Raw genomic sequence first — 24,487 nt, forward strand, 5'->3', positions numbered from 1 at the left:
AGCGGCGGTTGAAACACCAGCTTGTGGTTCTAATATCTACATCGATGATTTCAGAAATGTAATCTCAATCGTGCCTCTTTTAGACCAGTGTCACACAGTGGGGGGAAAAAAGAAAAAAGAATCAATTGCAACTGTGTTCATCTATAAGCATGTGTGTTCTGGCTGAGCCTGCAACTTACATATACTTCACCCTGGGTCTGAATTATGGGTTTAACATTCCTGTGGCTATTCAAATATTTTTAATTAATCTAATTTGGTTGGGATAACATTTGTGTGCAATCAGGAGGGGATGTTGTGAAGGTCGTGTGCCAAAGAAGTGTTTGAAGATAATTGGAGCCAGGGCGGCTGTGTGTGCGAGTGTGTGTCTGCGTGTGGGACGGCTGGAGGGAGGGATGGGAGACAGGGATGTAAAGGAGGAGAGGTGGTCAGAGAGCAGGATATTGTACTGTACAGCTCATGGAATAAGATTTGCAAACTAAAACCCCTGCAAACATCAAACTATAAGGTGAATCAATAATGTAAATGTTTTTCAAGCAAAATATTATTCGACTTTTTTTAGCGAATAAAAAAAATACACTTGCAATCTGTAAGTATAATATTAAATGGCACTGACTTGAAATCATTACATTCTGAAATCATATAAACATAATTTCAGCCAACGTTAGGGAACACACTTTGGACATAAAAATTCCATCTGGATAAAATATTTGTTGAAGAAAGTGTGTTTATTATCAATATCTTCAGATCCCTTCCTCTTTCCTAGGATATCAGACCTTTTTAGTTTCTGGTTACTTTATAAAGCCTGATAACTCTACATAAGACAATTAAAGAAATCTTTGCTATAAATTAAACTACTACTAACAGCTTACATAAGTAAATCGATTCTTTGTTCAATCAGCTGACAGAAATAATTGCAACAAATCAATTGTTAAGGGGAGAGAATTTTTCAAAATTTCAACTGATTAATCAAATATATGATCAGAACATTAATTAGCAATGAAAGAAGTCGATCAGGCCCACGTGTAAATCATTTATAATGAGTTCTACCTCATTAAATTATAGCAGGTTTTGCTTTAATACATGGATAATGATAATCTAATCAAACACAGGTGACATTATTAAGTAATTTTACTTTAAATATCTAAAGTTAAAGCTTCAGGTAATTGGCTTTTTCCCATCAAACTGAATGAGTGACTTTTACATGGTGACAGCACTAAAGTCAAGGAAAAAGATACTTCCATCACCAAACTTTTAAAGGTCTCTGAACCTGAATGTTGAGGCTTCGAGATGCTGCATCCTGGGTTGTTTCCTCACCTTGAAACTGGATGACTCTCTGCAGAGACCGCACTGCATTTTCACAAGGTTTCTGGTCCAACACCACCTGCGACAGAGGCTCCACCTGAGACACAATGCAGCGTCAGCGTTTGGAGGACGAAACAGAAAGCCCATCTGCGGTGAGGCGTTTACTGTCATGTACATTCATGCGTCTTACCTCCATGCCCAGCAAGGCGCTGACACAAGCTTCGGAGGCGTCGCAGATGGCTTTGAGGTCATGCCCCCCCTCCAGAGCGAGGACCACGCGGCCTCCTGCCAACGACATCAGCTGACGGGTCAAGAAGCCAAAACCTGGTAGAGATCACAAACACACACGCAGAAATACATGAGAGAGGTTCTGAGAGTTAAACAAACAAACAATAGGATTAGATTGCTATTTAAAATGGAACTAAGTTATATTTAGAAATAAAAAACGACAGAATAATAGGGAACACTTTAACTGATCAAAGCTTCAGTAACCTGTTTTGAGTGATTCTCAGTTTTAAATTTCCATCAACAAGCGTTTTTTGTTGAAAAGATCGTGCTGCATGAAAAGGAAAATCTGGGAGAGCCTTACACTTGGCTGTAACGTTGTATCCTCCCAGTGAAGACGAATGTCCTTCGACAGCATCAAAGCCAGCTGACACCAGCACCACATCAGGGGAAAATTCATGGGCAATGGGCATCACCACAGCTCTGAGGACACAGACAAGAAACAGGCTGCATGTTAGGCTGCGCTGATTCATCCTTTTGGCTTGGCTGCAATGTGATAGCACAACTGGGAAAACTGAATATGATAATAATCTGCGAAGGGAAGTCATAGTGTGATTGAATTAATAGCAAAGGTGGATGAAAAAGATTAATTGCTCTAATGGTCCCAATTTTAGTTGCCGGCACAATAAAAACAAAACATTTGGGAGGTGATTGACTTTCAGCTGGAATATTTATGAAATGTAGGACTTTTCTGGGTTGTTAACCGCAAACATGCACTTGATTGCACTCTCCCTCCATTTGAAAATGATGAAAAGAGAAATTATCAAAGGCAACGCTCCAAATGTTTGATCTCAGTTCCTGATCCCGCTCTGGTAGAGAGCCAACTTGTGGAGGTGTTGCACCTCCCAGGTGTGATTGTGTGCAACTGTTTAAATGTGAAACAGAGCCCTACTGATTAAAGTAGTAAGAGAGATCTGCAATCCCTTCATACACACACAAACACACACATACACAGATATATGGTATTTATATGGATGTGTGTTGCAGCATAATAATCAGATAATAATAAGGAAGTTAAACTTATTATAAAGGACAATAGTGAAGCGGTGGCATATCATATTAAACACAGACAATATCTCTAATAAATCTTGTTTAAAAAAGAAACAGTTTGTTTGACATTTCTGTGGATTAAACTGTCCACGATTACCGAGTCATTTATTAGAATTAGGATGAATTGCTCTGAACATGTTTTTCTTTGTTTGTTATTTTGATGCAAATCACTGAGTCGAGATTTCCTTGTTCAATACAGTTCTTTTCTGGTTAGATTTTTCCCCAAAAACTCAAATTTTAAAATCAAATACGCTTTGAACAGAGTTGCAAGCAAGACCAGTTGTGGGTAAGGATGATGATGTCATCTTTTTTTTATTTTGTGCACCAAGATGAGAAATGGGAGCAGAGATTACTCACAATCAGGCGCATCAGAAGACCCTTTTTCGAAATGTTATTAACTGTTTTTTTTTTAGCATGTCAGAACTGAAACAAAGACTATTGCAAAGTTAAATGGTCTCATTCTTTCCCCTTCTCGCTGATCCAAACATTAAAAACCAGGATATCAGCCAGGCTGCAGAACAGAACAGACACTTTCAGTGCAAAAATGTTTGTAACACAACCAGATAACCTGAATCTACCATCAATTAGGTGGGGGTGAACATGTTTTTGTTTTAAACAGTGCCAAGCAAACGTATTCATCCTTGTAACCTGGACCAGCACCATCTGTGCTAACTTCAACTGCCAGCACTGGACAGGTGAAACTACATTAACTGGTTTAAACAGTAAAGATCGACTTCTTCATCCTGACTTGCATGATGTTGTCAAACAACCCCGCGGTTGAATTTCCGAAGTCTGCTGACGTGGAATGTAGATGATGAATCTTAATCCACAACAGTGTTTGACTCACTGCTGCAAAGACTCATGGCACTGTTAATATTTCTATTCTAGTCATTAATTTAGCAGTGTTTTGACCAGCAGAGACAGCTGTTTTAGGTTGAGAATGTGTTGTGATGTTTTCAGTGTCAGAATGGCCTATGACAGTATTTTAATTGGATAAATAATGCACTGCCACGACACTAGTAGGGCTTGCCAAAGTGAGTCTTGCTCAGAGTTTGGGTGTTGGAAAGAGAAGGAATGATAAATTTGAGGATTGCAAGTGCAAGTACTATTCAAAATAAGAGTTCTAATTTTAGACTGCGTCGTTTACTATAACTATCACAGAAAACAGTGTTAAATAGCACTGGATTAATACAATTTAATCCATTATGGGTTTGTTTGAGTGACATAGAAAGAGAAATGAAAATCTCAGCTAATCCTCGGTGACTTGTCCACAGGTGGTGTACTCTTCTCAACGCAGACCACTTTCACTGGTTCTATGTTCTATACTGTCTTGCTTCCTCTTGTCTTCTTCTGCCCAGTTATTTAGCAAGAGCGCACGGCCCATGCCGCGTTTGATTCTTTCTCACTCACTCTTTTTCTCCCAGCGGCAGTTCAAAGGCATTTGTGTGCGTCTGGTTCCTATTAGGAGCTCGTCCCTCTTCTCACGTCACTGACAGCCAGCCATCTGGGATCCATTGGGCCTAATTACGGCGCCTTTGGATTCCCTAACAATGCACCCCCCACTTCTCCTCTTCTATTCTGCTGTATTATCCTCTCCTCCATAGTTCGTCATCTGTCAGTAGCCACTTGAAAATGCACAAGAAAATATGAGCACTTACATATGAACATGTATGTTGCGCTACCTGTGATTTGGTTTACACACATTGTGACACTGAGCTTTCTCCTGTTATTAATGGACCCCTCTAAAAAAAAAACAAAAAAAACCTATGCATTTCTTCTGTCATTCATACAGATAAAAAAAGACAAACATCCCATTCTATATTTCACATCATACTAACAATTTCATCATGAAGACACAAAACGGCTGAAACACCTTGTCATCCAAACTAACTGCGTATTCAAACTGAATTATAGGACTGGCTCTCGGTTACACAGACCGAACTACATAAGTTTGAAGCATTTTGTCCGTATAATCCGTTTGTTAAAGACTGTTCACACGATTAAATTACAGAGCTGTGGCATAGTTCACTGAAAAAAAAAAAAAAAAAAATCAAATGTAATGCTTTATATTTTTTTCTCCCTAGCCTAAATCAATTTTACTTCTCACTATGATGAGGTGGTTTTCCAACAATGACATGTGACAAAAGTCTGCCTGGATAAGCATCCTGGACTACAGCTGCACAGTATGTGCCACAAACCACTGGACCACCAGGACACTCCACAGCAGAGCTTTGATTTGATGCAAGTTTCATGCGTAACACACACTACAGTACTATACTGTGGTTAAGTGAGGAAGTTTTAAACATGAAAACACTTGCAATTTCCTAAACTGGATGAAAAGTACTAAAACCAGACGCCTGCTTCGGGAAGGGACCAGTTGTTTTGTAAAGTATTTGGAGCTCCAATAAACACTGGACTTAGCGTTTCCGAGCTTGCCTATAGGGTCGATGGATTTTACCAGTATGGGTTAGCTCATTAGCATGTTTCTCCCCTGATGAAGGGCCCACCCACTGCGTCTGCTGCATGCAGCACCATGTAGAGCTCACATACTGTTTTATTCATCTGGTGGCGAGCCAGTGTTGCTGACAGACACATTCTGTGTTCATTACAATGAAGTGCAGAACCAAACCATATTCATTCAGGACAAATACCATGAAGGAATTTGAAGTGTGGTGAGAATAACACCGATGTGTTTGTATTTATCATAGGCCAACAAAAAGTCATAACTGTTTTCTTATTATGGACATAATTCCCAAAAAGTATTTGATTTCAGCCGTTTCATACAAACTGTACAGTCAGCAGAAGTTGGCTGTGATTCAACATCTGTATCATTGATGCGTTTGCACGTTTTTTTTTTTTTTGATTGACAATAGTGTTAGTTACTAACTTTTGATTGGCAGCTGGCACACGCAATGACTAGACATCATCAGTTTTCCTACATAGCACTTAGCACTGCATTGACGTCTGAACGTAAAGACCTAACAGAGAATATTCATTATAATTAAGAGAAACGAGAGCTCTGGCAGTACTGATTTTGGATGTTTGCGTCAATGCTTGAAATGAAGACGTTTGGATAAGTTTGTAATGAATATAAAGTAATATTAATTTGCATCGGTTACATAAGGTAAGTCAACCAAGCTAAAATACCTAACTGTGACTGATAAGGTGGGGGCATTCCTATCAGCTTCCTAGGCTTGATCTTTCTGACCATTTGCGCATCAGTCTATCACAATCTTAAGAACAAATTTTAGCTCTCTCTTTACAAATTTGCATCTGGTAAATTACGATTGTGGGCATTTATTCATGCACAGACCTGACATAAATGGTTGGTGATTTCCACTTTGACTGGACCGTTGCAACACCGTGAGTCTTTTGTTTTTCAGGCATTCTGCAGATTCGCTGGTATTTGGTCATTGTCTTAATACACAATCCAATTTCAGTCAAGCTTCAAGTGTACAGCTGACCTCACATTTGAATCTACAATACTTGGGTTTAAATTGAATGATGGTGGACTAATTGACTGCAAAGTGTCCAGATTGTGTGTTAGCAAACGCACCATTCTCATTATCTGGTCTCAGGTGTTGGTGCTGATATACACTCACTGGTCACTTTATTAGGTCCACCTGGTATGCCTAATAAAGAAGTAAGGGTTTGTATAAGTAAACCAGGTGCACCTAATAAAGTGGTTGATGATTGTATGTTTGATTTTTACTAAACGTGATGCTCAGCATTTGCATTTTGGTTTGATTTCATCAAAAGGTCTAGTGGTTGAGTTGTAATGCCATGTTCCTTTAGAGAGAAAAACACTTTCTCCCAATGACTCTTCCCTTTTTCCACTAATGGTACCGTCATGAACATTTAACATGCTGCAATGAAGACGTACTTAGTTTTGAACACACTGCTTCTGAATTTTGGTCAAGCATCCGTAATTAATCTGTTCAGACGCAGGCCCATAGGAAACAGTTGTTTTTCCAGTTGATCTTCTTTTAGTTCTTACCATTTGTTACCAAACGGTAGAAGTTGTAAAAAGGTTAAACTGTAAACTCCTTTCAATACAATATGACTGTTACACTAGCTAACATGGCTTAAATGGAAAACTTGAATTCATATGTTTACCTGAACGCGGCCAGATATTCTGCATCACCCATTGGTGGATTCAAACCACCAGTCCAGCCGACATTGACGCTGAAGCCCTCACCTGCACCTGCTCCCACCTGGAAAATGGTAGACAGACAAAACATAGTGACACTATGAGAGAAACATTCTTTGTTTATGTGGAAAGAAAGTTAAAAAAAAAAGTGTTTCACTATGAAATATTGAGAAACTCTGTGACAATAACAGATTTGTGTCAAAGATTAAATAAGATTAGCGCCGCTGTTTCAAAACTTTGGATTTCTGCAATGGAGAAAAAGACGCGGCTGCATCTTTTTAGGGCAACACAAGGGAGTAATTATGATTCCTAAATAAAAGACGGATGGCTGTTAATTCAACACCCCACTCCCTCCAGTTTGATTTTGATACAATTTGTCAAATGGTCTTATAAATCACTCTGAGTCACAACAGAGTTACACCCGTTTATGGTTCCCAAGCTTTAGGCTACAAATTATCTCAGTATTATTTTTCATTGGGAAACTGCTGCCTTATCTAAAACAAAAAAAAAAACAAAACAACAAAAAACAATGTTTCAGACATTGTATAATCAGTATATGTTGCAACGTGTATTCATATGCTGAACATGTATATTATGAGTTCTGTATAGCTTAACATATCTGGTATATATGACAAATATGTTAAATAATACATGGTGCACCCATGCAACTCGTTTTACATGTTTGAAATGAGCATCTGTGCAGAGTGGATGAAGTTTGTTCCAGCTTGACCTCACATATTCAGGGCAGAGAGTGAACCGAGGCCTGTATCTTGGAAAGAAGTTAAGGATTCTTCTCTCTTTGTAGTCCTGCTAGCAGCCATTTAGCTGTTCCCTAAACCCTTCACCATCAGTCAATATGTCAGTTTGAGGAGAGATTGAGGAGGTTGATTGACGTGCTGCTGGCAACAACGTGTAGTGACTTCTGTGTGTGTGTGTGTCTGTGTGCATGGGTGTGAGAGGATGCTTGAAAGAGAAAGAATGCTGATGAGCATTGCAAAGCGTCTGTCTCCATTCTTTTCTCAGTGGACGGGATGTTCACAGGGCAAATGAAAAACACATGAGACCTCCTGTCCTCTGCCAACTGGTAATGTGCCTATATCGACACACGCACACACAAACCCACACACACACACACACACCCATATAGACACAGACAGTTTCTTCTATAGCCCTGTGTCCTGCACTGTTGTTGCCCGTCCTCTCTCCCTTTCATGTTTCAAACGTTGCTGGGCTGAATTAGGCCTTCACTGGTTTCCGTGAGCTACTCGGCACTCTCTGTTATAACGATGACATCACAACCTTACCCCATGGGGAGTTATATACCAACATGGGGGACAGTGAGGCTCCAGAGGTTTACCACTCTGCTCCACAGAGGTCCAGAGTCCACTTGAGGCAAACCCACATCCAAGTCAAGAAAGTGTTTTATGTAACATTGCTCAAAGGGGGATTTTATGGGAAAACACTGACTATTAATGTGGAGGAAGATGGCAGAATACAATGAAGGAATGTTGGGGATTGAAGGGCTGGTGAATGTCAGAATGGGATGGGGTCAGTTTATTTTACTGGGGATAGTTATCACACTTTGTGTCTGGTACGATCACATTAAGAAAGCACAGGTATCTCCGTGTCTTGTATGCAAACCACGGGCATAAATATCGGAGGTGCAACCGGTGCAGCTGCACCGGGGCCCAGACGCCGTCAGGGGCCCATGAGAAGAAAAAAAGGTGTTTTTGTGAATGGAATAGTCCAATCACCTTAATAGGCTAGCTGTCAGTCATGTTAAGTGCATGATGAAGCGATGACGTGATGTAAGTTTTCATGTTAACAAAAGTAAAAAAATAGCGTAGCATCATGTTTAGCAAGCCCTAACAAAAAAGCAGCAGCACAAAAGTGGAAAGAAAAAAAGAGCCAGGATGATGTTAAAGCAAAATTGACAAAATTAGATGCTTTTTTTTTACTGCAACCGAGGAAAAAGCCAGAGTCCCGCCGGAGGATAGGTTGCCAGCTACCTCCATAAATGAAACGGCGTTAACCCGTTCGCCGGGGGGGCAAGGAGGAAACTTCCCCTGCGTGTGTGGTCAGTCACAACGTTAGCCTACATGGCAACAATGTAGTGGCTGTGTGTGCGGTGTGTGCTTTTGTTTAGGGCAGCGATGGGGGCACAACAAAGATATTTGCACCGGGGCCTATCACCATGATGTTACGCCACTGATGCTGATTCTGTTGTGAAGATGTGACATCCATGGCCCTGAAGTTTCTCTAAATTCTTTGAAACACCACCTTATTGGGGTGGAGGGGTTTGCATGCTTGAAAGACCGTCGGAGTTGTGTCAATCAGAGCCATTGGTTCTGGGGGATGACCAAGACCAAGAGTGATTCAATCAGATTCTTGATGATGACAAACAATCAGGGATCACAGCGTCCCACCCTAGAGCCCCCCCTGGGGGAGAGGCTTGTTTGAGAGTGCCAGGTGACCGGGCCTTCATCTATGGGGCGCACTCAGGCCAAGCATGTGGGTCTGCCACCAGCTGGAAGGAGCACACGAGTTGCTGCTATGTGGGGTGGGTAGTAAATGTGACTGCAGGTCATCGTTCTGACAGAAAATAGGTCTGGGGATGAGGAATGTCACCTCTGTGGTGGGGGAAGAGACACGGGCTTGTGCCTATTAATGTACGTTCATTCAGCAGCGGTCCCCATTTGTGGATAGTGATCGAAAGAAGTAGATTGCAAAAATGATGAAATGAGTTTCCTCTATAAAAGGTGGCAGGACTCTCCCTTTGGGATAGGCCAGAAATCCTACCCGTCCCACTCAAGAGGGACTAGTGGTAGAGTTGCTGCCTCGGTGCGTCTCGGCTCTTACCCCCGAAGAGCGAGAGGAAGTAGGTGGGGAGAGGGAGGTCTGGGATTCTGCGCTTAACTTTCTGAACTTGAATAACTTGCCATGCCAAAACAAGGCAAGAATGGCAGTGGAAAGGTGATCAACACACTCTAAATTGCATTTTAAACAATTCAGGCATACCTTCTATGTTCTGACTATATCAGTAAAATGTTGGATCTACTGTAAATATGACAGCACCAACTTTAGTAATGTGTAACACTACTACATAATCTATCCGTCGGAACCTGTATCATTTTTCTTTGTGAAGTATAAACTGCAAAGATGTAAGTCAGTAAGTTTAGAATTGAAATTTAAGAGTGATGTTTCCCTTGATGTATCGTTACAACGACTTCTGTTTTGACAACTACATGCTCCACACAATGCACTAGAGGCACCACATGCAGCACACAATTACTGTATACATTCACACCAAAATATATATTTCATAATGTACTGTAATAGAACAGAATAGAATAGTATAAAAGAAATACCTCGTTAGGATGTCCGCTCCCAGGAAAAAAGTTGCCATCATCATAGCGATGCAGAGAGATGTACAGCACACTCGGGTCATCAAAGAACGCTGACTGGGTGCCATTGCCATGATGCACATCCTGAAGATTAATCACATGACAGATTAAGAAGTTGCCAATGACTGCTGTAGACATTTCTCAAAGAATAAACCTTGATAGAGTCACAAAGTTGTGACGACAAGACCCAACAAAACATACTTTTAATTCCAAGGTTTTACGTAACAGAATATGATAAAAAAATGATCTCATTTTCATATAGGGTGGAGGGCTCACTTGAGCTGACCGTGAGCTTTATCTGCGTATGCAGTCCAGTAAAAATTGAGGCAATCTATCCAACAACTAAAGCTTGGCTTAAATGTGATAATGGACCAGTACATCTCCAGCAGATCAGCTTGAGATGTCATTGCAATGTCCTTACTCACCTCTTTTACATAATGGCTGTAAAAGACACGAGTCAGGGCAAGGCTACGACCCTGTCAAAGTCCAGACTACAACATGTTTGAAATGCCGTGGCAGGACATTAATATAACTTTGGGTTAATTAATACCTGCAAAGCTCGATAACCTACAAACCTGCTGAAGAACAGAAGATTTATTATGTATATTATGCAGAATTTAAAGAGGGTGTCTACATATTGACCCAAATTTAATGAACAGATATTGATGTTTAATTAATAATACATAACTAAATATCTTGTGAAAATAACAGTAATACTATGATGGTCTACTTTGTTACTTGAACGCATATGTTAAACATATGACCTTAGAGCCAGTGTAACATCTGTAAAGCCCTGCTTTTTCCTGTTAGAGTCAGACATATTTTAATCTTAACATTTTTTGACAAAGCAGGTAATAATTAGTGTTTAAAGCAGTAACATGCCAGAGAGTATACAGTGCGTAAACACATTGTGCGGACTCATATACACACATGGTGAACAGAGACAACCAATTGGCTGTGGATCAATATCAGTACATGTATGTGTGGTTAAGCCATTCATGTGACAGCTTGGTTCACACATGGATAACAGAACTGTCTAAATGATATAAATGATGATTAACCATGCTACTGTAGTCTGGGACCTTGTTTGTACCCAGAATACATTTGCGTGACTGTGCATTTGTATTTTGTCCATGTATAGAGCAGTGATAGCGATCTTGTGATGTTTCCTCACCCAGTCTATGATGAGGATCTTGCTGACGCTGAGTTTGCGTTGGAGTTGCTTGGCAGCGATGGCCACAGAATTAAAATAACAGAAGCCCCTGTGGACAAACAGGAAGAGTGGCAGCCACATGTTCATTATGACATCTTCAGCAAATTAATATCACAAAATCACCATATGGACCTCTAAGATGTGACTCCGGCTTGTTTCTCTTCAGGCAGCGGCACTTTAGGCCCTGACAGTCACTCGCTGACTCTTGCTTTAAACAATGGAAATAGTCACAGAACCATGTCTTACTTGTGTCTTTAAACAAAAACTGACTTAAATACAATTATTCTGATAATTGACATAAAGTCCATCCACAAACTTGGACATTCTGCTGTTGCTCATATTTGACAATAAAAGCCTTCAAAAACAGTAGAGTTTAAATTTTAGTGATATTAAATTAATATGTTTCAGGATTCAACTGTTCTGTGAAATGTATTGTTGCAGCTTGATGTAGAAATGCATCGTCCATAACTCCATTTAATATGTAGGATATGACTTCCAGAGTGCAACACTCTGAAATGCCTTTTTTTTTATGTAGTTAAAATTTTGATTGGGAAAAGACCAATTTTTTCAAAAAGTTTTCCTTCTCAGTTTTATCATAAATATGGATGGAATTACTGTGACAGAAAGACAAAAAATATTTTAAGTGGCCCTGCATGCTGAATTATCTGTTTTGTTGTTAGAAGAAGGTACATGCACTGTACCTGCACTGTGTATCCCGTCATTTCAATTATGCTAAATATGTTTCATACAAGGTTTTGACTTGAATGTGTTAAAAATAATAGTGAAAAATAACAGTTACATTAGCTGTTTGTCGTTCTGTTCACTAATTCATTTGTACATGTTCCAGGCACGCGCCCCAAAATCTACCGCAGAAGTTCAAATGTGCTAATATACATAAGCAGAATTGGGGGGGGGGCACAGTTTTCCACATTTGTAAGCGTTTACAGGGATTCCCATAGGAATGAATAGAAAGTTAGTTTTCTTACATGCAAACAAGCGTGTAGTATTTATCTGCACCATTCTAGATTTTATTTAGATCGATGATTTAAATAAATGAATAAATAAACAAATAAATAAATGTAAAAAACCAAAGCCGAGCCCATAAAATCCAGCCCACATTCCAAGTGAATATAGTCAGACTTGCTGGCAGGATTCAAGTGATTTTCTTTCAGAGAATTTAACTCATAACTTGGTGTAACAGTTTTTTTTTTTTAAACATTCTTGTCCGCGACAAAAGGTATACGAAAAGGTGTCGACGAATGAAAAACACAGGAGAAATGTGGTCAAAGCTGGTGTCAGCATAGGCCATAAGGACTGAATCCCTGAATGTGTGTGTGTTCGGCAAGTGAAGAATACACATTATTTTGTCCACACTTTGCTCATCAAGTACAGTCATTACCATCCCATAACTCATAAATAACCAGTGACAGGAACTGCTGAGCTCACACACAGAGTCCCAGCTGAATGCGGTTACTTGGCCAATGCCTGCTATCAAAGACACATATCAATGCACAGAAATGTGCACGTTCACACAAATACACACACTTACAGAATAATCGTGTGCAGCACAGTCACACATGCACAGTCTGTTTGAGGTGCTGTGCTTTGTGTCTTAAAAGCTTGAAAGAAACAGCAGATTGCTTGCCTCAGGCATCAGGCAGGTACTACACACACCACACAAAGTCAGTCACACACATGCATTAACAGAGAGACTTGGACCCTCGCTCTGCTCTCTCTCCTTCAGAAGTATAGGTGCTTTGTTATATATCCTTTGAAACATTTTGTAGGCCCCCTGGCTTCTGGCGTGTGCATGTATGTGTGTGTGTGTGTGTGTGTGTGTGTGTGTGGGGTGGAGGTGGGTATTCTGCTGTACTTACAGAGGGGAGGAATGGGCTGCGTGGTGTCCAGGGGGCCTCACAACTGCAAAGCCATTCTGTGTAAGAACAGGATAGATCATAATTGTTGCGTTTCCAAAGTATAAAATACATCACAGCGTTTACTGCACCACCAGTTACACTGGGGCTTTGCTGTTTTCACATTAAACATGACAGAAAAAATAAGGTATAAGGACACACCTTCAGCTCTCCCTGTGCCACCTTCAGTGCCAGGTCTGTGACACATCCAGCAGCTATTCGAGAAGCAATTGCTGTGTGATGTTCATTCCAAATTGTATCAATGTCTGCCTGCCATTAAAAAAGAGAGATACTTGTTACTTACAGATATTAATCAAAGAAGAAAGTAAAATGTCTTTTCTTTAATTTATAGGAAAGCAATTCATGTTTTTTTTTCTCCCAAACAATGACATTTCCACCAGAAAACACACGTTTTATCACATTTCATTAAACTGTTCTTCCCATGAGAGATTATACTGCAATTATTATACAGCAACTTTAAAAAAGAGATAGAAATGGGTTTTTATAGATTGATAGTCATGTGGAATATTGAGACATAGAAGAAAACAGGTGACAGCCAAGTTTAAATTCTCTAATAATCTCTAAAATATTTTTCTTCTTTTTCTTGTACATTGACTTTCACTGCTATAACTAAACTTTTTTTTCTGTTTTATTCATATCTAATGGCGAGCTGCTGTTCTGGGGGAACAATGAAATCAAAGGAATCTCTTTTATCACAAGCTTTGCCATCTTGTTCCAATCATCGGAGCAGCCAAAGGCCGGAAATACAGGCAGATCAGTCCTCTTATCAACTACCACCCAGCCCCCTTCACATTCTCCTCCTCTTCCCTCCTCTTCTTCTCTCTTTGCATTTTATCCTATCTTTTATTCCTCACGCACCCTCTTTCTGCCGAACCCATAAATAGTTCCCGAAGAAAAATCCACTGCAGTAATTCTGGTTTTATCCTCGTTTCCTTTTTCCTTTTTTCCACATCTAAACTTTGTACAGACCTGAGGTTTCAAAGATATCTAAGCCAAAAAAAACAGCTTCAGCAATTTGTAGCATCATTAGCCAAATTGTGTAATGAAGCATAATCAGCCATGTAATGTTTTCTGTTTAGTAACGCAATTAGATAAGTGGATATGTGCCCATATGACTTGTGTTTTAAAAAGGGGGTTTTGATGTGTGTGTGTGGGTTACGCTTGCGCATGTTTGTATACGTGTACACATGAAGCACTTACCCCTAAACCTCCACATGGCAATATCACAAACTTTGGTTGATACCCTGTTGAAGACATTCAAGAGTCATACATGTTACCACTATTTTTTTTTTTTTAAAGAATACATTTTATTCTTCAGACTTAATGTTGATCTTACCGGCAAATTTACGATTGTCCAGCTTAAGGCGGCTGAGCGTGTTGTTGCCAAACAAAAGCACATGTTGTTCTGAATGGACTGATTGCAGCTCTTCAAGGGTGGCCTTTCTGCTGCGAATACACTTCATACACATATATGCAACAGCTTAGAGCTCTGTCCAGAAAATATATAGCTCAGAATGGTTGCAGTGTAGCGTACTTTGTGCATCATACCTCACACCGGCTCCTTAACCCCCTCTCGTGCAGTCTGGACCAAATGCTCTGGACTCTCCCGGCATGCTCAGGGTGGCGACTGTTGTCTCCACATGTACACTGGTGTTTCTGCATGTGAGCATCATATGCCAAACCTAGACACAGACGCAAACATGTGAAAACATACACAAAAGCCCTGTGACACCTCGACGATGTATCCAACGTATGGCGACGGATGAAAAAAGTGGTACATATGCTGGCGTATGCCAGGTTATTGGTACGTTTTGCACGAGTTAAATGAATGAAGAAGCACGCTGGCATACGTTGTAGTATGGCAACGTCATCGAAAGATTTTGTGCACAAAACTTTTGGAGGTATGCCAGCATTAGGCTTAAAGGTCTGGTTTATGTGGGCCATAAGTTCTGCCATTGTTGACACGTTACTTGTACCGGTAAGTTGCTCATAAATCTAAATATGTTGAGATAATGTCTAGGATACCCAGAATGTATTTCTAACCTATGAGTAACATGCTTTGTACTTATATGAAACCTATATTGAACTTATCTCCGACGCATATTGATGTATGTAAACGTATTTGAAGTGTTCTGGACAACAGCAGAACTTACTGAACGTTTTTCCAACTTGGAGCCACCGTATGAAGGCATATTATCAGCATTTAGGGGAATTGGTATATACAGCTACACATGAGGAACCTGCCAGTACTCACTACAAAACTCTATAGCAGATGTCCTTCCAAGAGATGGAGGATATGGCAAGGTTGACACTAGAGTACAGTACATACTAGCGTTGTCATGGTCCCTTTAATAGGCTGAACCAGATGTGTGTGTGTTTGTGTGTGTGTGTTTGTGAGCGTGCATGTGCATGAGAGGTAGTTGCTGCAGTTTGGCATGACCAACTCCTTTGGTGGAGCCCACAGATGCAGCCAGTGCTGCCACTGACGATGCCCCTGGAGGTGTTGGAACCTGCATCGTCTCCGTCAGACAGTGAGTGTGAGGCTGATGATGGACACCCTTCACGTGTGATGTTGATGGTTATACTGCGATATGTCTAGTGCGCCTTCGAGCAGCATTTTCATGGGTTATGACAGATGATTGTCAACGACACACTCCTGCGCGCTATGGCTACTGTGGACTATCGCTGGGCATAAGTTGTGAACCCCGGCAAAATGCAACGAAATCGTTGGAATAAGTCATCTATATCTTATGAAAGGTTCTAAATAAGTTATTATTATGTTGCTTATACATTCAATTTGTTATGAAGATGCCAAGTTTATGCCCAAAATGAAAAAAAAAAAAAAAAAAAAAAAAACTGCCATAGTTCAGCATAGGCCTATGGGGGATTTGCGGGGATCCTTTTAAATAAACAATAAATAAACAAATAAACAAATATACCAGCCATTTATCCCTTTCTTCCCATTTTAATTTTGTTGTAATGTTAGAATACATAAATTGTCACTTAGATATGTCCCTTGGTACCTACATATTCCTAATCTTAAATACGTGACTCACCTGTTGTAAAGCGTAGCTTCTTGTCTGCAGCAGGGTTGGACAGCGATAGAGATGGTACGGTGGTGGGTGGGTGAAAACTGGGCGGCAGGGAAGTGGGCGCTGGCAGTGACCGGGTCCGGATCACAGGCTGGTGAGACTGGTGAGGCCAAACTAGAGTCGACACACCTGATGCATCTGGCTGCGGACCAGCTTTTGAGATAATCTGCCTCTGTGTTTTCCAGATCAGCGTGTGAGGGGAGAAGAGGAAAACAGGTATTGATTAAAATGGAAGTGTTTAACAGCAGCTACAGATGGTAAAGTCTGCTTGAGGTAAACCTGCACACACTACATGTGGTAGTCCAATGCCTTTCATCAGTTTAATGGAATTAAACAATATCTGGACAATTTAATTCTGCTTGACTAGAACAAGCAACTCATGAAGAAAAATCTGCATTGCCAAGTATGTGTAATATGCCATAACAATATTACCACAAAAGCAGTGTATTTTTCCTTGTTGTTTAAATAGACCAACAGTGCCTCCTGATGGCAATTTTTTTTTAAAACCAGTGTACATAAGTATGCATGTATAGGTGGTCATAAAATGATAAAATGATATGAATACCTGACTAAGATAATGCGATGACTCCACCAAACTCTCCCGGGAAGAGGTAGTGGACTCTGTGTCATAAACGGAGTCTGTGCTGGCAGAGCTTTGTCTCCGGCGGTGGCCCTCCTCACAAAGCGAGCCTGGCTCTGAGCCGCACACAGACCCCGTCCCTGAACCCGATCCCGATCCAACCTCCTCAATGTCCATGTCCTCTGATGGGATCTGTGTCAGACGTGACTTCTCAGTGGATTTGCTCAACTAGTTTAAAGTAAAAGTTTTACATTGTTTAAGCTGTTAAATGTTGAATCCTGTCTTTGTGTGTATTTTTGAAGAAACTGACAAACTTTTCAAGGGCTATCCAAACAAATTTACAGAGATCTACCTAAGAATGAATCCAATCAAGATAATTCACTGGTCAATAAGTTACAAAATTAACTTCTTATCTGCTGTATTTGTGACACATCCATCCATGTCCTCTCTCACCTTGCTCAGGTTTGGATTCATCTTAAACCTCTCAAAGCCGCTCTTCTGGTACTCCTGGGAGAAGTGGTGCAGGGCGTGTGGGTGATGGCGTTCATGCAGGGATAGGATTGTGTGGCTGTAGGGAAGCGGTTCTGAATGTGTTCGCTCCACAGGTCTGTGAGAGGGCAAGATGACTAAGCCTTCTCTTCCCGTGGGGGAAGACAGGTGAGGATGCTGCTGCTGAGTCATGGAGGTTAGACCATGAACTGCAAAGTGGAGAGAGAGGGAAAAAAAAGAAATGTATGAGTAAAGATGAGAACAAAGAGAAGGAAATGATTGAGAAAGGTTGAGGCACAGATGAAGGCTAAGAAAAAAAATGAGGAGGTATTAACAGATACAAAGAAAGCCGGGAGGGAAGAAATTGGGAAAACAATGATTTAGTGTATGAGAATCAAATGAATTACAAGGGACAACATATAAAAGAGAACAGTTCATAAATATGTGAATAATTATGCATGTTTTGATTGATGTTTCTCTTTAATGTTTCTTAGACTGCAATACTGTTCTCAGCTCAGTAGAGAGCGCTCTTGTACCATTTATAATATTCAGACAAAAACAACTGTACAATTGAAATAACTACAAACTTTGTGCAGTATAATTTCAAATGAAAACAGATTTGAGGACATGGCAGCGTGGTGTTAACAAGACTTAATGGGCTTCTTTATATGTGGAGTTGACATGTTCTCAACCCTGCAGGCGTGGGATGCAGGTACTCAGCCTTTCTCCTGCAGTTCCCAATCAGGAATGTTCAATTCTAAACAGTGTTTTCTAAATGGACTGTAAGGGTGGGTGTTAGCATGCGTAGGTGTTTGTCTGTGGGTGACCTGTCCAGGATGTACCACTTGATCTATGTCAGCTGCTTAGACCGGCTACAATGTAAAATTGAATAAATAAACACTTTTTTTTTGCAGAAATTTGGCTCAGAAGAAATTGTAAATATATTACTACATATTTCAGAAAACCATACTATTTAAGTAATCTGTAAATAACTATGAATTTTAAATATAAAAGGCTTTTGTCATAATATATCTGGTTATACAGTGAGACTGACTATAAACTGGATATCTAAAAGACTCTAAATTAGTGAAAATCCCTGTGCTCATAGTTGGCCATTGTAATTTATGTTGCAGAGCACTGAGTGGTAATAATAACTGGCCAGAGCTGTCCAAGTTTCTGGACTGAGATTGAGATGAATATGACATGTGGTCACCCTGAACCAGAGCACAAAAAACTTTCTGTTAATTAGGAAAGCTGTGATGACCTGTCAACCTTTTTTGCTACATTTTGACTGCTTTTGGGCCATTTAGGTTGCAAAAGATGTCAGCCATATAAATTTGCAGGAGACTGGTACACAGCTGACTCAACTCACAGAAGAATTATCCTACTCTCCCAATTTTATCTCCACTCTCCACCAAACAAAGGCTGTATTTGTTGCAGATCAGAGATACGAAATTAGAACTCTGTGGCTCCTACTTTTGCTCTACTTTTGTCAGCAAATGCTCTTCAGGCTCTGTACTGTTAACTTATGTAAGAAATTAGCCAGTAACGCTCTACCAGTACTCAATTTTTCTTTATATCCAAAATATGAACTCTAGCTTCTCATTGCGAAAGCGCAAAATGTTCTCACCTATAAAGATTTTCAAATATGTTGTCATGTCTGCTTGTTGTCATGTCTACGTGATGTATTCTGTACTGTGTAGTCAGGTATTTCCCTCATAATACAACTCACAGGAAAGCAGCTGGGAGTGCAGTAGGCGATTGTGTGGTTCGATGATGAGCACTGGCTGCAGGCACTGAGGGAGGGCCGGACTGCTTTCCTCCAGTGGCAGGTAGGCATGTTGCAGAGCCGATACTGACAGTGGTTTCGTGACACGCAGGTCAGGCTAGGGAGAGAGAAAAGTATAAACAGGAGAAAGAAAGATGAGAAATGCTGCAGAGTTGACTAGGGATTAGGGAGGTTCTTGTCATACTGTACATCTCAAGAGAATGAGCAAATTGAATAGTTAAAGCACGTTTCCTGCAATGATCCCCTTTTGGAGGAAGAAATATTTTCAGGGCCCCTGGCCCAAAAAGAAGAAGAAAAACTGTTACCTTAATTGTGAAACAAATAAGATGTACATTAAACAATAGCTCTTTTCCTATTCTCTTTAAACAAGTACTACTTTACTTACTTTCCAATGTTTCCGGTGTATTTCACAACACCCTTTCATCAGCCCATTTGCAGCTGTGTTTAACTCTGGTGCTATATTTGTTTGACTAAGGCATGTGAATGGTTTGATTTTTCATTCCCCTCTGAATTTTACATGTTTTACTTTGCCCAAAGCATACACATGATTATTTGCAGAAAGTAACCACTCTCATGAGAAGAAAGCAAGACCGGTTTGCGGCCGGCATTATTTTTCCTTCATTCAAGTCTCCGCGGTTTGGGTTGCAAAGAAGTTGCATTAAAGTGTCGCGCAAGTTCAGGCTGGAAAGATCCCAACCTGCAGGTCAACGCTATTTACATCTTTCTAAATTGGGGCTGCAGCCTTCTTACTGTTACTATTAATTTATACACAATGTCCAGTTTATATCAGTACTTGTTTTTTTGTTATTTGCAAGCAAAAATGACAAGGATGTATAAAGCTAAGCAGTGAAGCAAAAATGCTCCATCAGCAGATAGTCCACTACAACTTTGTCCCTCTGTCTAATCACCATAGAAGTGCCATACGGTGGATTTCCATGAGACTTTTTCACAAACCAGAAGTGACAGTTCTGAAATTGTGAGAGGGTACTGTTGCAGGGGGGCAGTGTTTCCATAGAACAGTATTTTGGGAATCCTTGTAACATATAACAAGTTTTTTTCATGAGCATAACTCTCCTAGAATTTCATCCCGGAGACTTTTCTTCAAAACAAAGAGGAAAATCTTAATTTTGTACAAAATGGATGGAAAGTAATTTTTTTTTATTTATTCGTTTTGAACAAATTATTGCAACTGCTCCCTATCGCTGTTGCGAGAATAATCAATGGAAAACGAAGGCAGCATATGATCATTCTCTGTCTTCTCCTTTGTCCATACATAGCCCGCCATATTGCTTTCTTTCTGGTCAAATTACTGACAACACCACATCCAGTGATGTAGAAGAGGTGTAAATGTTAAAAAAGTGTTCATTACACTTTTGCGCTAATCTGGAGTATCGACATGTATGAAAAATCCCCTCATGAATGCATAAAAAAAGGTTTTTGCGTCATTTGACAGTTTTATCGCCAATTCTAGATGTATTCATTAAAAGGTAGTGATGGAGACGCAACTACAGACTGTAAATATTAGAGGACAGACGATCCATGACATTATCCGTTGGTTTTCTTAAGAGCAGCCTTAAAGCCTCCTTTTTCCTGTCATGAAACAAATGGAAAGAAGTCCCCAGAAGTAGATGGGAACATGCCCACCTTATGTTCCTCAGAAATAGAACACTCAACATAATAGTACATGTGTGGAATAAAAACAAGGCGGATTCACAAGATATGAAAGTGCCACAGAGATCAAGAAGGAAGTGGAAAGCCTAAAAATACTGACATAGACTCATATCATAAATGTTAATCTGACTCATTTCCTTTAAAGTGATGCATGATTCAGGAAATCATTTGCTGTATTAACAGTTACATATTCATTCTATAAAAAGTGTGATTTCTATTGATTCTCACCTGTGCAGGAAGTCCAGCTGTGATGTTGGGCAATCCCGTGGAGTTTGTGGACAGCATGTAGGGTCCTATATTACCATTCTTCACCACCAACCTCTGAGACTGAATAACCAGAATTCTTAATTATCAAGGTTGTCTGCTAAAGTAAAAAGGCAACTACGATTTTGAAAAGAAAAAGAAAAAATGGCACAGCATTTCTAAAACAGTAGAGAAAGGCACTAGAGAAGGCCAAGGCCATTCTTTCTTGTTTGAATATCGTGCCTGCACCTCACACACACCTGACACAATCGCAGATGCTCCCAAAGGTGTCGGATGTAGGCAAATAGACGTGAATAAAGGGACACATATCGTTGTTTTGAAAAAAAAAAAACAAGAAAACAACAACCCAACAACAATCAAGAAACAAAAAGGAAAAAACTAAGTATCAGAAACACTCATTGAACTATAGCCATATTTCACTGCAGCATTTCCCCACAGGGTGAGACTTTACTTGGGCTGACAGGTGGCACTACTAAGTTATACTGATGTTTCACTTATGGTTAGCATACGGTTAATAACATCTAAATGACTTAAAACAGATGAATGATAAAGTGTATCTCGTCTTCTTGTACTGTGTTAATAAGACAGAATGCTTTACACACACACACACACACACACACACACACACACACACACATATATATATATATATATATATATATATATATATAAAAGTGGACTGACCTCGAGAGCCAGTGAGAGGGAACTGTTATCTGAATGGAGGCTGTCGTTTGGTGAGCTACACCCCGATGCCGAGTTGCTGCTGCTACTCGTGGAGTCTGAATGAAGGAGAAAGGATGGAGTCACATCACAAGCTATACAAGACATGTAACTGTTGTCAATAAATGTATTTGTAAAAAGTATTTGTTATGAAGATTTAAGTGCCTTTTGTCAATAATTTATACTTTGTACATGGAACTGGTGCATCCACGCAAATATAACTTGGGTAAAAAAGCTACAAAAACAAGTAAAACAATAAGCATAATGTCATGACAATGGTATGTATAAAAAAGTATCGTACCCAGAGTCTCTGTCCGGTGCTTCACAGAAGGAGGGGCACTGATCTTGCGTTGCAGTGGGCTAGGCCTTGTGGAAATAAGCTTCTTTAACTTCCATTTCAATGTAGGTTCGGAGACTGCACAGACAAAAATACACATGTGAAAAACATGTGCGCATAATTGAATAAAGAATCAAGTTAACAGTTGCAAATAATCACGGTGAAGTCCTTAAACCTCCCATGTATACAATGTTAAGTTTCCAATGAACCCAAACAAAGTCATCAATCAGAGGCAGGCTCAGAGCAATTAAAACCTACATTTGTATTGTCGCCATGCCAACAAAAGCACTGTAGGGTGTGTGAGTGTGCGCGCTAAGGGTTCTAGGGCAAGGCAAATAAATAATGTTTGGTGTACTTGCAGAAAAGTACAGGAAGGAGGAACCACTCCCACTATCATTCATGCACTGAGGGAGACCTTCTCTGGACTCTCACGCAGTTCATTTTACACATACCTCAGTGCTTTGGCCATTGTGTGGCAGCGTTGCTTATGTTTTTATGACTGTTCAGCTACTTTCTGGCCCTGCAGGCCTGATGCTCAGTGAGTTTCATTCATTGTAATGCAAAGGATGGGCATGTTTATGCACAATGTATCCATCATTTTTTTCATCATTTTCTGGATTATGTGGGAACATTTTGTTCAAAATATCACAGTATCGCGCAGTTCAGTAAAGTAATATGACTTTAAAGTCTTGCTCAAATAACACCATGCACTCATGAGAACACGTCTCAAATGGAAAATCACCAGTAACTTTCATAGATTTAACATAAGGGTGGGAACCTCAATCCCAAATAGGAGTCTCACCTGTTCTTCGCAGGGTGAGGTCCTTCCGCTGGTCACAGGGTGTAGGCTGAGGCTTTGATGACATGTTAATCAGTAGCCTTAGTAACGAAAACAATAACAGTCAGACTCTTTCAGTCATAAGCTGACATTAATATAGTTGCTCTATTAATTCGATTAAATCTACATCATCCTTGAAGATCAAGTCAATACATTAGAAAATAAAAATGTATGATTCAGCAGAATACACACCATGTCTGCAGCTCTCATAATGAATGCTGCTTAAAAGCAAACAAAAAAACAAAACATGATCCCCCTCACCCGTATCCTGGAAGAGTGCTGCAGTGGTTTGGGGTGACCCTCTCATGGGTAGGCTGGCTTCTCGTCATTATATGCTCCCGAAGTTTCTGCCTGACAAGTGGACTGGCAACAGCACCTGGCATACAATAAAATGCATCCATGAATAGGGATTAATGATGCAATGATGATAAGATCAGGTAGTAATACTCTTAATATTTAAATGAGAAACTCGATCGTCTTTTACAAGAAATGCAACAGAGCTTTTAAAATTGGGTTACCTGTTACTCAACTGGTATGATTCCAAATTTCCAAAGTATCAGAGAATATTGCAGTTCTGATAGAAATCCCATCAATTTTCATTAAGATTTGCCCTTCAGTATGCAATGGTTTAGATGAGGAAGGCTAACTACTTTATTACTTTTTCTAAGAACCTATAACTGAACACAAGGAGAAATACCACTCATACAACTCACTCTGCTCACTTCTGCTCTTTTGTATCAGATGTTGCAGCTCCTCTCTTTTCTCCTCCTCCATCTCTCTTTGCCTTTTTTCAGTGTTATACTGGTACAAAAAAAGACAGATAAATAATTTCTAGTCAGGTTTGTGTGAACTATATATGCACAATTCATTAAAAGACATCCAAAAAAATGCTATTAACACAGTCAGATAAGCAAATATCTTAATATGCGTGAATATAGATGTGCATATGTATTAACACAATCAGGAATAAATGCTGTGAATGTGGTGTGTTTACAGTAACCTGACCTGCTGCTTACTCATTTCTACCAAGCTTTATACTTGGTTATACCTTGTGGTGAAAGCAGCTGGCGTCTTCCTGTGGCTGATGCTGCAGGTCTGTTTACATGATGTCTAGTGTTCATCGTATTATTAAAATACTGATGTTGCCTAATACGGTAATTTTCATACAACAACAACATTTGATTAGAATTCCAAGCATAAATGGAGGCTATATGCCTCATATAGTGGAGGCAGATAATACAAAACATTTTATTATCCTGTTTTAAGCTGGCATTTAGTCTATCACTGATCAATGCATTTGTCCATCTGTCGATGCACATTCACAGATTTGTTGCTTATGCTTAGATCTACAGTCTCATTTTGTTACCCT

The 24,487-nt window shown here is 39.9% G+C and overlaps 1 protein-coding gene across 4 annotated transcripts in view; it reads right to left on the reverse strand.

The window, feature by feature from the left end:
- LOC133448825 (histone deacetylase 7-like) overlaps nt 1-24,487 on the reverse strand; it is a 49,061-nt gene that overhangs the window by 2,717 nt on the left and 21,857 nt on the right. For 2 of the 4 annotated variants that reach the window (XM_061727718.1, XM_061727719.1), the window contains exons 3-23: nt 23,832-23,919; nt 23,380-23,494; nt 23,083-23,159; nt 22,245-22,358; nt 21,908-22,002; nt 21,188-21,286; nt 19,232-19,385; nt 17,464-17,708; nt 16,996-17,238; nt 16,395-16,602; nt 14,887-15,020; nt 14,675-14,795; nt 14,539-14,582; nt 13,480-13,587; nt 13,282-13,337; nt 11,366-11,453; nt 10,156-10,275; nt 6,754-6,851; nt 1,892-2,010; nt 1,493-1,626; nt 1,315-1,399 (exon numbers count right to left, since the gene is read on the reverse strand). In XM_061727718.1, coding sequence (XP_061583702.1) covers nt 1,315-1,399; nt 1,493-1,626; nt 1,892-2,010; nt 6,754-6,851; nt 10,156-10,275; nt 11,366-11,453; nt 13,282-13,337; nt 13,480-13,587; nt 14,539-14,582; nt 14,675-14,795; nt 14,887-15,020; nt 16,395-16,602; nt 16,996-17,238; nt 17,464-17,708; nt 19,232-19,385; nt 21,188-21,286; nt 21,908-22,002; nt 22,245-22,358; nt 23,083-23,159; nt 23,380-23,494; nt 23,832-23,919 — 2,545 coding nt within the window. The remainder of the gene's footprint in view (nt 1-1,314; nt 1,400-1,492; nt 1,627-1,891; nt 2,011-6,753; nt 6,852-10,155; nt 10,276-11,365; nt 11,454-13,281; nt 13,338-13,479; nt 13,588-14,538; nt 14,583-14,674; nt 14,796-14,886; nt 15,021-16,394; nt 16,603-16,995; nt 17,239-17,463; nt 17,709-19,231; nt 19,386-21,187; nt 21,287-21,907; nt 22,003-22,244; nt 22,359-23,082; nt 23,160-23,379; nt 23,495-23,831; nt 23,920-24,487) is intronic. The other 2 variants (XM_061727720.1, XM_061727721.1) reach the window with 2 other exon arrangements.

Source organism: Cololabis saira, chromosome 8 (genome assembly GCF_033807715.1).
Source record: "Cololabis saira isolate AMF1-May2022 chromosome 8, fColSai1.1, whole genome shotgun sequence".
NCBI classification, from domain to species: domain Eukaryota; kingdom Metazoa; phylum Chordata; class Actinopteri; order Beloniformes; family Belonidae; genus Cololabis; species Cololabis saira.